Source organism: Natator depressus, chromosome 3 (genome assembly GCF_965152275.1).
Source record: "Natator depressus isolate rNatDep1 chromosome 3, rNatDep2.hap1, whole genome shotgun sequence".
NCBI classification, from domain to species: Eukaryota; Metazoa; Chordata; order Testudines; family Cheloniidae; genus Natator; species Natator depressus.
Genome location: NC_134236.1, coordinates 72,515,983 through 72,532,553, shown reverse-complemented (window position 1 = coordinate 72,532,553; position 16,571 = coordinate 72,515,983). Strand labels below are relative to the sequence as shown.

The 16,571-nt window shown below is 38.2% G+C and overlaps 1 protein-coding gene across 2 annotated transcripts in view; it reads left to right on the top strand.

The window, feature by feature from the left end:
* Nucleotides 1-16,571, top strand: part of EPHA7 (EPH receptor A7) — a 176,561-nt gene that overhangs the window by 65,615 nt on the left and 94,375 nt on the right. For both annotated transcript variants that reach the window (XM_074948122.1, XM_074948121.1), the window contains exons 4-5: nt 2,408-2,563; nt 3,454-3,789. In XM_074948122.1, the coding sequence (XP_074804223.1) occupies nt 2,408-2,563; nt 3,454-3,789 (492 nt within the window). The remainder of the gene's footprint in view (nt 1-2,407; nt 2,564-3,453; nt 3,790-16,571) is intronic.

Genomic DNA, 16,571 nt, shown 5'->3' with positions numbered 1-16,571 from the left:
AATAATAGACGCACGTTTAATGCATTAATATTTATTTATAGTTCATGTTTACAAAACAGTTTAGCGTCAGTGCTCTTCACCCTTGACCTGGAAATCTTAGAATAATCTTGAAAGAGGATGAAAAAGACTAATTCCGCATTAAATTTGAACTCCTAGCATCATCTGAAAACTCAAGAAGTCATGTTTGTTCCAGAATGCTCTGATGAATGCATACTAAGGCGTTCTCGTTAGATGTTTGTTTTTTAGTGGTGCTATATTTGGCATAATCATGTGTTACCCTGCAGTGATACAATCAATGAAAGAGAACATATATTTTCAAAACATAGGGCTAAATTCTCTTCTGAGGTAAATTAATGCAATTTTATTGAAGGCAAGCCGATCATTTGGCTTAGAACCCCTACATTTAAACAGGACAAACTCCAAAATGTCATTATGATTATTGTCTTTTGGACTTGCTTTTTCTTTAGAAAATTAAAAAAAATCAGAAGTAACTCTTCAGAGAATTTTTCATTTGTTTCCTCTGTAATGAACTAAATCAAGAGTGGATTTTATCAGTCCGAATGAGGAAAATTTGACCTGTATAATTTATAGCAGGGTTGCATAGTGCTCATATATATTAAGTGGAATAGTATGGCTACTACACTACAATGCACCCGATATAAAGCCCACTGAAGTTCATCTGACTCTTTTTTTCATTGATTCTAATGGGTTTTGAATGAGGCCCAGTGTTTTTAGACTGTGCCCATCACTGTGGTATCTGATCTCCAAAACTACATGTAAATATTTTAAGTATCAGTAACTCAATATCTGCTGTGAGACAACCTCCCCAATCAATGTGAATGTTACCAGAGCAAATGCTTTCTCTGTGGATTTATAAGGACTATTTAACTAGCTTTTCCCTGTGAAGATTTTAACACCTGATATTCAGCTTCACCCACAATAGATTTTTCACACACATAAGCAGGGCCTTAGAGGTTAAATTGTCTGTGCTGTGGTTGCCTGATTTATTGGAGAACAGAACTTGAATGAAGCTGTGCAATTGAAAGAGCCTGAGTTTCATTAGAAGCGTCCAGGGGAATTCTGTACTCTTGCATGTTTTCTGTTGACCATGGTTGCTATATTAGCAAGTGTGCCCCTGTAACCTTCTTCACTTAAGGTGGAATGGGGTCATAATCTGTTTACCATTGGTGGCATTTCCCTTTGTTTAGTATGATGCAGCCATCCTCCATTTGGAACATTCCATCAGGTTTGGGAGCAAGAAGGATTACTTAGAAAATAATCTGTTTAATAACTTGTGCAGGTTGATTCCCCCCAGTAGTTAACTGAAGTAAAGATTAAAAATATATCCATTAATCACATTCAGGTAGGTTTATAAACATTTTGCTCTGTAAGCCAGAAAACACAGTGTGGTTTGTTTAATAGCAAATAAATGGTGGTGATTGAAAATGTGTTTAAAAATCATAGTTTAATAGCTAGTACAATAAGCAAGCAAGCAAACAAACGTAACTTCACAATGGGCTAGTTTGTCCATAGCCCTTTAGTGGGTGCACACAGGTGGGAGTGGGGATCCAATGAGCCATTCCCCACTCTTTGTATCCCTGGAACAATTGTCCAGGACAGTCACAGACTGCACATGAGGGGGAATGCTCCTTTCGAGTGCTCCCTGAGCTGCTTGCCCAGATAGAGTGGAAGGTGTGGGAAGGGAAAGCCAGAAGGACCAGGATCCGTTTCTTACTGGCGTAAGGTGCTTTTTGGGCACCCTGGTGAAAGCAGACTGCTTAATCCAAAAGAATGGGGTAGAATGCACATTTTCTCTGTGTACTAGGAAACCCTGGGAGAGATTGTGCCTCTCCTTGAGGGGTATAGCTAAATACCACCAAATGGACCACAGTGTACCTATAACACAAGTACTGGTACTGGTTGCAGCTGTGATTTTCATTCTATTCTATTAAGACTTTCAATGTATTTTGACTTTTGCTGAGTTAACTTACCCAGGGGATCATCATGCCTTTAGATATGCACTTCTGAGGCCAGATGCTTAGCTGGAGCTGTGCTGATTATACCAGCTGAGGTTCTGGTCCAGTTCTCATTGATTTCTGTGTGTCTGAGTGGAGAATTGGGTCCTAGCTGTCATATTTCTTTCGTCTTCACAGTCAAAATACTTTGCCGCCAGCTGCTGGTCCAATTGTAGTGTATGTTTGCATTGCAGCGTATGCCATAAAATCAAGTTAATAGCACACAATGAAGAATAATATATATTTATCATGATGGAGTTGAGCACAATGCCTTGCTTTTGCTGAAGTAATTTGCTGTGGAAGTATACACTCTACATATAACTGAAATGGAAAAGAAAGCAGGCCAGATGCACATGCAAATGTATATCTTAGTTTTTCTTCTTCTCCCTTAGCATGTGGCCGAGGATTCTACAAATCATCTTCCCAAGATCTACAGTGCTCTCGCTGTCCTACTCACAGTTTCTCTGACAAGGAAGGATCTTCCCGATGTGATTGTGATGATAGCTATTATAGAGCGCCTTCTGATCCACCATATGTTGCGTGCACAAGTGAGTCAGTCATGAATTTAATCGTGAAGGACGTTGCTTAACCAGCTGGGTACAGCCATTTGTAGTTTGTTCTCACTAGTCCTTACTATTGGTCTTCAGTATGTTTGCAAAGTAATAAATGAAACTGATAAATTAAATTGAACTGCAATGGGAAAATGTACACTGAATATAGAATCAACATAAATATAATTTCAGGTTTGCCCGATGTAACCTTGGGAAAGAGAAGTTACAGGGTAAATACATAAATAGACATAACAGAAAGAATGCAAGCATGGTTTTCCTATAGTCTTAAAATTGTCACAGGCTGTATGCCTAATATGATACTACACAAAAATGAATTGAATGCAAAATGAAAAGTAACCTGTGTGGATTTGGACTTTGATTGAAATGTAATGGGATCTAGCTTAACATTCCATCTGCAAATAGACTAACCTACACAGGTTGGTGGTTCAAGTAATGAAAGTCTCCAAAATCCAAAGCTGTACCCAAATACTGTTGTAAATCATATCAGATCTGATTAAGGACTGTCTAAATGCATTCTGTGCTGTTTGTTTAAAAGGGAAAAAAAATCCCCATACTAAAAATGTTGTAAGAGTAAAAGTCTGAGGTGTGTTAACTGATCCTTTTAATTGCACAGAAGAAAAACTGCTAAAGTCAGTTACAGTAAATACAACAGACAATTGTTATCCTGATTCCTTAATGGGAAATAAATAAAGCTTCTTGCCAAGTGAGGTCAAGGAGGCTTTTATGTAGCTTGTAGTAAATATAATGAAATGTTTATGTGAAGAAAAATGCTTCATCTAGTTTGAGCTTCAGTAATTAAAACACTAGGTAAATGTTCCTCACTGATTTCATGTATTTACATTGTCCTTTTTGTGTGTTTTACAAAGGACCTCCATCTGCACCACAGAACCTCATCTTCAATATCAACCAGACTACTGTGAGTTTGGAATGGAGCCCTCCTGCCGACAATGGGGGAAGAAATGATGTGACCTACCGAATTTTGTGCAAGAGGTGCAGCTGGGAGCAGGGTGAATGTGTTCCCTGTGGGAGTAACATTGGATATATGCCCCAGCAAACTGGATTAGTAGAAAACTACGTTACTGTCCTGGACCTCCTGGCTCATGCTAATTACACTTTTGAAGTGGAAGCGGTAAATGGCGTATCTGACTTGAGCCGTTCCCAGAGGCTCTTTGCAGCTGTCAGTATTACCACTGGTCAAGCAGGTAAGTTTTTATGACTCACTGTGAGAGCAAGACAGACTGTGAACCTGCAAAGTGCGGATGCAGTTTTTCAGGTTTATGTTTGATGGATTCTGTCTCATGAATCTTTTTGTTTTGCCACCTAATTAGCATATGTTTATACTATATCATGATAACCTGCTACCTTTTCTTGGCATGATAATTGTTTTTGGCAAATAGAGTTTCACAGAATGTATTTATCTTCATCCTTTTATATAGGTTCTCTTGGGTCTGTACAAAAATTCTGTCTCCTACTTACTACGGCATTGGTGCTACAAGGAGCTGAAGAAAAAATACAGTGTGAAGTTTCTTCTGTACAGGCTCCCTTTCTGAGTATTTTAAACCTGGATGTTGGGTGCCTGGAAGATGACTTGGGTATCTGACACTGTTTTCAGCATTCATGTCTTCTTCCCTCAGGATTACACTTCCAATTTATTTAATGTGTCCAGATATTTGATGATTAAATTCAGCGAGAATGTGACAATTATTCTTTGTTTCTTATATTTATCATAATCTGACAGGTGAAATGTCAGGGAAAATAAAATCAAACTAACATATCGCCCATAGTGGGAAAACGTTTCAGTTTTCTGCATGTGGAGTGAAAAAAACTTGGAAATCTCATATCAGGATAGTGAAATGGTAAATTGCTTGTTGATAAAAAAATGGTCTTATGACTCTACTGTATTTTGCTTTGTGGCATGATCTTGGGAGAGTGTAGTAACCCTGCTAGGAAACTAACCACCTGAGGTTTAAGCAGAAGTCTTAACCCATGCAGTAATTACATTTGCTGGGTTTCTGAAGGAATTCTAAGTGGCAAATAGGAAATGAATGTGTATAGACTGGTTTAAGAAATATTGTTAAGTAATGTTTTAAAGTATTTCTCGTAATTTATATGTCTTTTTAGCACTTTTTATTGATCATCATAATCTGGATTTTTTTAATGCAGATATTTATTCTTTTCTGTGGAAGCATTCACTATACCAGTGCATTTAATCATAGTCTACCCACTTTGGTCTCCATAGTGAATTGAATTCAAAGGCTGTGTGTGGGGGGGGAGAGAGGGGGTGGTCTGTGGCGATAAGTAAGAAAAACAGCCTTGAAAATGTAAAATGATTACTATCTTTTCAATAAAAAGGGGCTATCCTTTTTTCTAATGCTGAGATTGTGACATTTCTAGGTTCTGTGGATCACAGTCCTCAAATTTAGGCTTTGTCAGGTTCAGGTATCTCCACACTGATCTGCCAATATACCTAAATTCTTGCCTATAGGAAGTCTCTGTTTCCATGATTCTTCAGCCTTTGGCCTTTCAGTTGGGATTACGAATGTAGACTAATTACTGTCCAAAAGTTACCTGACTTTGCTGCCTTTAAATCACTTGCTTATGTTTTTTTTAAGTTGCCACCAATTTAATTAAATGGCTGTCTCATTTCAAGCAAACAGATGGACGGTGTTCAGGACTGGATATACATCTATTCTGAGCTATCCTATGGTGAAGAGAATTAGAATCCTCTGGTATTTAGCTGGCCAAATGGACTTCCATTATATGTATCTTGGTGATCCAGTCGCACACCAAATATATAAGAGGAAGTGTGGTCCAGTGGCTGAATTCATAGCTGAGATGGAAAAGACCTATTAGGTCATCTGTTCTATCTGTCTGCCAACATAGGATTGTTCCTAGTACATTTTGTAGTATTTTCATAGTCATGGATTTATAGATTTTAAGGCCAGAGGGGATCATTATGATGATCTAGTCTGATATCCTATGTAACACAGGCTATAGAATTACTCCAAGTGATTCCTGCATCGAGCCCATAACTTCTATGATAAATTCTGTAGCTCATCCAGAAAGACATCCGGTCTTAATTTTAAAGCATGTAAGTAGCAGAAAATCCACCATGTCTCTAGGTAAATTTTTTAAGAGCTCAGGAGTCGAGAGTCCTGGATTCTGTTTTTAGCATGCTTGCTCTCTGTGGCTTGTTGTGTGATCTTGAGCAAGTCACTTAGGCCGACATTTTCAAGTGCCCGCTAATTTTGAAAGCTCAAATTATGGCACAAAGAGCCTGATTTCAATGAAGTTTTGGATGCTAATCACTTCTGAAAATCAGGAGCTAGATATCTCTGGTTGGGCAATCAAATAGTGACACATCATGGGTCTGGTTTTGAAAATTTCGTGTTCAGCCTCTGCACTGCAGTTGCCCTATCTGTAAAATGGAAACAATACATGCCCATCTTTTAAAAATCACTTTGAGATCTTCTGATTAAAAGTGATAAATAAATGTAAAGTATGTTTTTTGTTTCAACTACAGAAAACCTTTTAAAGAAAAGACTAGCTTCCTTCGTACATTTTTCAAGGACAATTATATTCACACAAAAAAGGAATATTCTCATTTACGTTATTTTATAGCAAAATGTTTTGCTGCATAATGCTGATTTCTTTGGTTCAGTGAGGGGGGAATATTTTATATGGAACAGATTGATTATTATAACTGAAAATGGAGAGACTGGTTACACAAAGGAGAGTGTAATGCATCTGTGCTCCTGTTTTATTTTTACCATGGAGAGAAGACAAATGTTAGATTTATTTATAGCCAAGTAAACTAGAATTCATGCAGCTCTCATTTGTGACTGTGACTCTTCTATACTACTTGCAAAAATTATTCTTTTTGTATGCCTGTATTGGTTTTTGTTTGTGTAAATGTGTGTATGACTAAACCCTTTGAACTTTCTATTGTGTTGTCACGTTAGGTGGCTATATGTAATAACTGGGCATACCACATGCATGGAAACTTGCAGTAAGATTTGCCTTTTTTGTGACTGGATCCCTGGGGCTATCTTCCCAAAATTCAGATAATTGTGTAATGATAATGTGACATTATTTATACAAGAATGGGGTTACAGAATACTTTCTGCTCATTAATCGGCTTTTATTCTCCCACGTATAACAGGATCCTAATCGGACAAAGAGATCATGTCAGGGAGGGGGATGCCAAGTTGGCTAGATGTTTAAGATCAAATTATTTGTTTTTGTGAAATAAATATTAGTGGAGGAGGTATGTAAGTGGATAAATGGCAGCGTCACAGTGCTCGCAATGTGTATGTGTGACGCACAGTTGTTGGATCTTGTGTTTAAAAGCTGTGTGGTGGATAACAGCAGATGCTATGTGACGTCGTTATAGGCTGTATCCACAGCCATGCAGCCTACTTTACAAAAACAAAAAAAGAACATAGTCAGAAGTGGAAATGCAACAATTATGTGAGCCCGCAGGTATGAGCTAGCAATTTCCAAAGAACATGAATCTAAATTGAGGTTTACTGGTATGAAATGTGCAAAATAAACTCTGATCCTGCAAGTTGATCTATGCAGACCCCAGCAGCCACCAGTCTTGTAGGATCTTGTAGATTATACTCCTGTATAAGCCCCAGACACAGTGGATGAGTGCATTGGCGAGGGAGGCAAAGGAGTGGTGCACTACCCACCTTGTGGGGCCTGTAAGAAAGTTGTTCATGGAGGGTGAAATTCATCTATGTTTTTCATAAGGGCCACACAAGGCTTATGCACCATTTAAGACTCCATTAAATCCTCAAAATGGGGCTTAAATGGTGCCTGGATCTCATGTCATCTGTCTGCACGCAGGCACATTTCAACTTGATTCAGCACGGAACACAGGGAGACCAGAGGAGTTGAGAGAAGAAGCAACTATTGTAGCTTTTTGGGTCATCCCACAAAAGAACCCTTATGGAGAACCACTGTAGGTCCTAAATGAATGGCCTATGAGTAATTACAGTAATATACAGTATAGTTGTATATAAGATTGAAAATGTTACAAAATCAAAAGCGTTTATAATAGGTCAAATATATGACCTATTGGTAATTTGGTAACTATGTATTGGTAATTTGCATATAGCCCTCAATTTCTTTTGCAAAATACATCAATAATTAATTTTTTTATGTGTTAATGTATGCCAGTTAACTAGAATTGATACTGATACAGAATATTGGACCAAAATTTAGTTGCCTGATTCCTGCAGACAATCCCACTGAAACCCATACAGCCCTCTTTTCACTGTTGAAACGCTGTTTGGATCCAGGGGGAGACTTGCATTCAACAGCATGGTGCCACTGAGGGCTTTGTGAGTGCACTTGGGAATGCATTTGTTCAGATGTAAGTTTCAGTAGGGTTGGTGAGCTTCTTTGTTTTACACCATCCTCTTAGTCCCTTTATGACTTCCTGGACCACAGTTGGTCTTGCGTTAGTGAGAAATTCACCTTTTTTGCACACCTGGAATATCTTCTTTCTGACTGATCACAACTCCGATCAGTCAGATCCCCCTCCCCCACCCCCCGATTTCCTACTCTCCCCACCTAGCATCCACAAGACTACAAGGAGTTAGACTCCTTTTGTGCAAACTTGATATTTATCAGGTGTGCAACTTAGGCTACTTTGGCACTTAGACCCCAATATTTACATCACTGATAATTCTATCCCATTTAATTGGAGTTGTCATTTAAGGGAATTATATATTTAAGCAGTCATCACATTTTTTACCAATGTGTATCATTACCAGTGTGTTTTAAAATTGCCTTATTCTGCATTCTTTCTTACCCAATAAACACTGATGGATCACTCTACATTTTAAGTGACAAGCAGAAGCAATAAATAAGATGTTGGAATTTTAGTGGCCTTCCCCCTCCTTGCACAGGCTCCTTGCCCATGTCAGGAATTACCTGCCAAGTGCTTGCTCTGTCTCAGCAAGTGAAAGTCACCCAGTAGTTTTGTTCCAAGCGGTTTCCATGTGGCCAGCCCAAAGCATTTAAAAATCCACGAGTTAAGCCCCCCTCCCCTAAAAAAGATTAACTTAAAACTCATGAAATTTTTTAAAATAACAAACTCAGGCTCTTTTTATTTGCCTTTCAATGTTTGTGCTTTCAGGATTGATGTTTTCAAGCTTTTCTCTGCAATCATTAGGGCTAGAACTCCCCCCCCCCCATTTTAAATGAAAGCTGAGTTTCTGATGTAATTATATGATTCTAAGAGCTGGGGCTTTAAGAAAAACAAAAAATATCATGACTCACAATACAACCATGAGAGTTGGCTATTTGACATAAGATAACAAGAAATGAACAAACGGATAAAACAATTAAACTGGTTCTAAAATATCCCTCTTGTAAGGTTGTGTGACATGAACTGTTTCTAGCGTTCTTAGGTACTTCTGTAGTCTCTCTCATTATGGGTATCTGAGCCTCTGCATTGTCCTTCACTGCCTATTGCTGCTTCCCATCCTTTTCTCTCCTTGCTTCTCCTGACACTTCCCAGAATTGTTGCCCATACCTTTTCCCCTCCCTTTCCACCATCCATCCTGTCTCATCCCCTTCAACCTTTCTTCTGCTCACTTTGGAATGTCTGCTCCAGGTATAACTATCTCACCACTATCCACATCCTGTTTTTGTCCTCCTTCTCCTCATTCTCACTGAAATATGACTCTCCTTCTTCAAAATGAGCTGTTTCACAGAAGAGGCAGTAAGCAAGAAAAGGTGCACTAGAAGAGCTATTGGTCTCTTGCTCTCCCACTCCTGTCTGTTGCCTCCTTCCCTGTGACTCCCTTTCTGCCTTCCTCCCTAACAATGTTCGCTTGGTTATGTACTGCAAATGGCTTCATATATTCAGTCCTTAACATTTACATTCGTCCCTCAATTTCCCATCCACACCTTCTGTGACTTCAGCTCTCACCCGGATATCCTGTCTGACACCTCAACTTCCAACTTGTTGGAGCTTACTTCTTCATGTATCTTTTCAGCCTGGATTAGTTCTCCCACAATTAAAATGGCCACTCTCTGGACTTTTTCTTCATGCAACGCTGTTCCTTTTCTACATCTGTTCCCAGTTCCTTTTCTCTGACCACTCTCTGATCTCTCAGTATTGTGCAGTAATCCCCAACCCCTTAGCCTTCCATGCTTTAATCCATGAACATCCCTAAATTCTCTGCTGCCTTTTATCCACTCTTTCCCTCCCTCTGCACTGTGGATTGCTTGGTCAACTCTGTTCTTTCTCCCACTGTTGATTCCTTTGTCCCTCTCTCTTACCACAAACTCCTGCCCTAGCCCGCACTTCACATCCTCTTCCTCAGCTCTGCTTATGTGCCTCTGAACACCTCTGGAGGAAATCCAGGAAGTATTCAGACTTTCTCCCCTATACATTTATTTTTTTCCCTATTTTAACACTGTTTCTCCTCTCTCATTGTGTTCAGAACTTTCAAACCCCACCACATCTAATGTCTTTCAACATCTTCCTCAAGTCTGTATCCTCCGTAGCACTGTAAGCCCAGATTTTGCTAACTACTAGAGGTGCTCAAATTTTTCCAAATGTTAAGCTTTTGGGCAAACTGTTTTGTCAACAAAATTTCATCTAAAGAACAGCTAAATATTTTTTTCAAAAAAATGTCCAGCTACAGACCTGGTGGAAATTTTTCAATAATCAAAGTTTTTTGACTTGTTTCAATTTTTTTTTAAAAACCCACAAATTTTGTGGGTTTTTTTATTTGTTTTTAACAGCAACCCGATCTACTAACTATTTTAAGGAAAAAATTGACAAAACCCAGCATGTCCTTTCTCCACCTCTTCCCATTCCTCGTTTCCAAGCTATTAAGCTTTGGAATGGAATTCATACATATCTTAGTGTGCAGCTGTGTTCCCAAATGCTTCACATGTTTAAAGTTAAGATGTACATAAGTGTTTTCAGGATTGGGCCCATTATCACTAAAAATATGACTTTTTTTAATAAAGCCCCAGATTGTGTGCAGGGTAACATTAATAAAACAGTTCTGTTGAAGCTGTAGGGATCAGAAGGGTACACGTACTGATGATTATACTTTGGGCTACCATTGTGTTTGTTTTTTGTAATAAGAGTTAGAAAACCACTGCTACTTCTGTTTATTAAAATAATGTCCAAGGTGTATCCTAATGTCTTTTGTTTATTTTGCATTTTCTTCAACCTTGCATACACCCCTCTAAGCCAAAGGGTGGACAGGATAGTTCTTTAGGAACTTTGTACAGTCTGTGTCTTCACTTGTGTACAAGTAACACTGTAAAAAAATATATTGGCTCATTTTAGTCATTTTTTCTCCAATTGCTATTATGCCTTTTCTGTACATTTTTAAAATTGTAAGAAATAGATCAGGTTATTTCCACTGAAATAAATACAATTGATCTAAATCACTTTGTCAGATTAATATTACATGTATTTTACAGGAGGTTGTAGCTAGTTTTATGCCTGAATGAAGCTTATGGATAAAGACAATAAAAAAATTCCTCTGTCTGAAACAAAGACCACCAGATCTGGGGAAGGAGTTTGTTCATTGACTGATTATGTCAGTCAGTGTAGCATTTTAGTGAAAGATCCACAAGATTAAAGAGATACTTAAAAATGCTAGCTAGGGCATTATTATAGAATCAACCCTAAATATTATACTAAGAGTTTTAAACCATCTGAAGCATAGTAATCAATCCACTGAGATTTTAGTCGCAGTAAACTACAGTGGTCAAAATATGTGATTTCCAGGCTGTTTTGATAGGTTAGAAATCAAAAAAGCCTGAAAGGGCAAAGATTATGTTCTTGAAAACTTGCCACAGAGCATGGGATTTAAATTTGTTTTAGGTAGATATTCCCAACTAAGAGGTAGAAAAGAAACACAGGGGCAGATGTTAGTCATGTCACTTAGGGTCTGATCCTGCACCACTGAAGGAAGTTCTGCAATTCGCTTCAGTGAGAGACAGATCTGAGCCTTAATGCACTGGCTAGAAGGCACTGATACTATAATGTTGGGTAAGAGATAAGGAATAGAATAGAATAGAAAACTCACTTTATATCAAATCTTACTACTTATTGCTGACTACAGCTGTTTAAAGTTTTCTAAACTTCAGTATTTTTTGTCAAAATTAGATATTTTGATGAAATATTGGCTTTTTTTTTGCATTTTTTTTGTTCAAAAATGTTTCCCATATTTTGACCAGCTGTACACCTGACAGTTTTCTAGAGTAGGGTGTCACAGTCATTTAAAGTAATACAGTAAGTATCTGTGGCATAGCATATATGAAATTTATATTAACATTAATAATAATAATGGGCTACTTTAACCAATTTATGGGAAGTAGGAGATTGGCTTATAAATGTGCAGCTGAATTCTATGTTGCCAGTTACACAATCAAAAAGCAATGTGAAATAGAGATAATCAGACCTGGCAGTGTGACTGTTAAATGTTCAGTCTTGTGCACTGAAGCTACTTTTCACTTACTTTGTGCCTTCATTCCTCCTCCCTCCCCAAATTTCTTAACTAATGTCATAAAATGGTGTATAGGACACACAGAAGCAGCATGTGTCAAAGAACATTGGCTTGCTGATGGACTATGCAGTGCTAATACTGAGCAGTGATTTCATGCTGAAAAATGGCTTTGTCCTCAACCTTGACTTACGTGAATTTGACTGTTGGGCAGTCAGATTTCCCATGCCTCAAGCATTTTTTGCTTTGTCTTTTTACTACATGTTATCTTCCGTTAGTGTGGGTAGAAGATGATTCTGTATGGAGAGATTATGAGATGGGTGAATTGGCTTGCGAAGGGAGTGTAAGTAGGATATCTGAAGATATGTTACGATGCGCTTATCTACACTTAGCGGGGTATCGAGGAATGGCGATTGATGCATTGGCAGTTGATTTAGCAGGTCTAGTGAAGACCCACTAAATTGATCACAGATTGGGCTCCCGTTGACTCCTGTATTCCACATGAACGAGAAGCGCAAGGGTAGTGATGGAAGAGCATCTTCCGTCGACGTAATGTAGTGTGGATCCCGCAGTAAGTAGATCTAAATAAGTTGACTTCAGCTACGTTATTCACATAGCTGAAGTTGTGTAACTTAGATCCATCTCCCCCTGTAGTGTAGACAAGGCCGATGACTCTCCGTAAGGGAGGTAAGACTTGGCACATCTTCAGTGAATCCCCTTAGCTCCCTTTGAGAAAGTTCCAAAGTGGGAACAAAAGTGGAACATGAAATCAAACTTCTTGGCTGAATAACACCAGCTCTGTTGTGGACAAAGAGAGCATTAATCATCACTCTGCCATGGAGTGTCACACACATATCAATAATTATTTACTGTTTATATTAAGCATACACAAGGACTCCATTGTGCCAGGTGCTGTACAAACACAGAACAAAAAGATAGTCCCTGCCCCAAAGAGCTGACAATCTAAGTATAAGATGAGACAAATAGCTGGAGATGGGGAAGTACAAGGAAACAATGAGACATTATCGGTCAGCCTGATAGACAGTGGTCTCTCCAAGCCAGAAGCCTGTTGTCAAATTTTTTGTAGGTCTTGTGGAAAAAGGAGTGTTTTCAGGAGGGTTTTGAAGGAGGATAATGGATTAGTTTTGTGCATATTCTTCCCAAATGTGAGCCTAGGAGAAAGCATGAAGGTGCTTGTTTGAAAAATTAACAGGTGAGTATTGGAGGCAGCTGGCATGTACCACTAAGTTCTGCTTGGATGATGCTGTAGACCCAATTTTAGCATAATTTTGGGTGGTTCCATCTAGTTAATCCATGATTTACCTACTGATTTAGGAAGTAGCTATGTTATTTTCAGCCTTCTTTTAATGCACAAAGTGGCTAGCTGTGGAAATGAGCTTATTTAAGTATCTGGCCATTTTTTGTGTTCCTTGGGCAGGACCAAAATGTGTCTAGCTTTGTTGACATATAGACTATTTGGTTATATAAGAGAGAACATGCCTGAGTTGATATTAGTGCTGCTGTTTGGAGTCTGTGCATTATTGATTGTTGCAGATACTTATTAAATTACAGATACTCAGCTACTGATGTTGTTGGGCCTTACATGAGTTCCTCCATTTCAATACAGAGACACTATTCCATGTCTACTTCAGCGCCACAGTCATTCTTTTTTTTTTCTCTCAGCCTCAGAGACTTATGGATCTGATGGATTTGTGTGCGTGTATGTGGTCTCCTAACTGTTGCTGGAGCAAATCAGATTATCCCTTTCAATCAGGTGGTTGGTAAATTCACCAGCATCTCACATTAACTCTGAGTTCTGTAGAAGTCTATCTCACCACAGTGAAATGTGCAAAACCAAGGCAGGCTCATTAAATACAGAATCAGTGACCACATGCCAGTGCAGCTTATTTTTATGAAGTGCAGCTTACTGTTTCCTTTGTAAGAAGGTAGCAGTTCCATAGGCTAATGTTTCTGGGATAGTAAAGTCATGACCCCACCTCCTTTTCTGCCTGTCTCACTTAGGATATAATGAGCCACTGGGGACGCGGGGATGGAGCAGTCCAAGTAGGTGCCTAAGGCCATAGAATAAGTCAGGGGCTCAAGCGATGACTCTTACTTGCTTGGAATGTTTTACACATGTGTGTACCTGCATCATTATGTAAATAAATTATATATCAATGATCATGAGCTGTATAGAAGTACTTATTCTGAAATGTTGAAGTTCTATAGGACCTGTGTCATATTAGTTAAAGCTTTGTAGTGGATATATTTATACCTAATTATTGAGGAAAAATAGTATAGTGGAGAAAATAGAGGGCTGGGAAACTAGAGATTTGGGTTGTATTCTGGGTTCCGCAGCAGACTTTCTGTGTGGCCTGAGTATATACATTTAGTTCTTTTGCCTCAGTATCCTCATCTGTAAAATAGAAATAATAATACTTAGCCTATCCTTCGTTTTAAGGATTTACGTCTCAGGATTTGCAAGGTATTTTGAAATTTACTAGTGGAAAAAACAATGGGAACTTAAAGTATTATCAATATAATATAATATATAAATATTTTGGTTTACTGTGTTCGAATTATACTAAACTCAAGATACTATGTTAACATGATTTCAAAGAGCTGACTGAAGTACTGGAAAATTTAGAATTAAAATGTTTCACTCATGTTTTTTGCCTAGTAAAAACAGAGTTTTAAGAGCAGTGTTTGATTATAATTGTGGTTAAAGATGATGTGAAATGTTTTTTGACCCAGAATTTCCTGAGTTTTGTAGGTTTATATCACATCCTTGGTATGGTGGTGGTGGTGGGGGGGGGTTGTAGTTTTTTTTTAATAGTAAAAGCTCACAGTCACTCTTATATAAGCAAAAGAACACTACTGCTGAAATATACTATTGCAAATGCATAAGCGCTCTCGTATCTGAAAGCATAATTGAGCTTCTATGTAGTGAATTAAAATTTCTTTAAATGTAACATATCTACATAATAAACAATGTGATGATAGAGGCAGTGTACTGTAATGGTCTCTATGGAAGTCTGTAAGTAAAGAAAAGAAGATGGTTCACAGAGGGATAAGGAGTTTTTACATTAAGCTTAAATGAGAGAGTATCTGTGTGCTGGGATACCTTCTGAGACCTTTTCTGCTCAGCTTATGCAGAACACCTTGTCGAGTTCTGGGAGAACACTAAGTCTACAAGTTCTAGGAGGGATAGATTCCTCACATTGATGCCTATTTAATGGGTGCCCGCTGTGATGAATTTGTCACAGCGGGCATGGTTTGTAGGCCAAATGTGCAATGAGGCAATGGTTTGAGAGTGCTTTGGGTAGAGTGCTTTGTTAAGGTGATGTTCAGACAACTCTCGTGAGGATGTTCCGTCCCATCATCTAGTTCTTAAAAAGCAGATCCAAGTGTGTTTATCTAACACTTAGCTCAATAAGGTTTAGTCCTGATTAGCCATACCATATTATAAATGATTCATAATAGTAATAATAATAGCGCTGTCGCTGCTTAAAGTTAAACTCTTCTTGGCTTAAGTGGCAGCAGAGGTGCAACTTCATAGAAAAAAATGTTTTGGCAAGGGATCCAGAAGTGAAAATGCATGAGTCCATGTTGAGCGAGAGAGTCAATGTTTTCTGGAAGGCAGAGGGGCTATATCATCATTTCTTCATCCTCTGCTTTCATGAGCGCTGAGTGATGAGTATTATAGGAAAAAAAAGATATATTAAGATTAAATAAATCTGCTGCTTTTGGATCCAAAAAGCAGGTGTTCAAGACCTAGCATGGACAGTTTTCTCCCAGTGCTTTTCTCCAAGCTATCAGACTCAATACACATTCTTTATTGGATAGTGCAGTGATATTGGTGGTTCTTTTATTGGTTGAACTATTTTTGTATAAATATGCATTTCTATTATAAATTCTCACTGGTAAAGTCAAAATATATAATTGGATCTAGTTCTAGGGCAAAATCTGTGAGCAATCTGAGAAAGCCACGGTGGGAAGCTGCAAATTGAGAACAATAAAACTGTTATCCTGTATTCAGTATTTAATTTTAAGATACTAGATGCTGATTATCTTCTTTGCTTCATTAGTGATGAATGGAAGCAAATTTGATGCAGACAAGCAATCTGGTGGAATGATGCAGAGCCATCTATGAAAACATCTGTACTAATCCACCAATGCAGTAAATTATAGCTACAAGCAAAAGACATTGATCCAGGAGGATCATTAGCAGCTTTAAATAACTGATCCAAGTAATAGGGTAAATGAGAGAACATAATCAAGACTTGACTTTTTAGAGCTGTCAATTACAATTGCTAAAATACAGTTTCTACATTGTTTCAATTTCAAATACTTCATGACTTAAGTTCATTGTATTCTATTGTGGGCGGCCAACAAGGTTCAGCGGAGTAGTAAAATCCACAGGAAAAAATTATTCAGCCATCCTGCACTCCATTTACCAGGAGGTCAGTCACAAAGGGAGAGATAATTGCGGC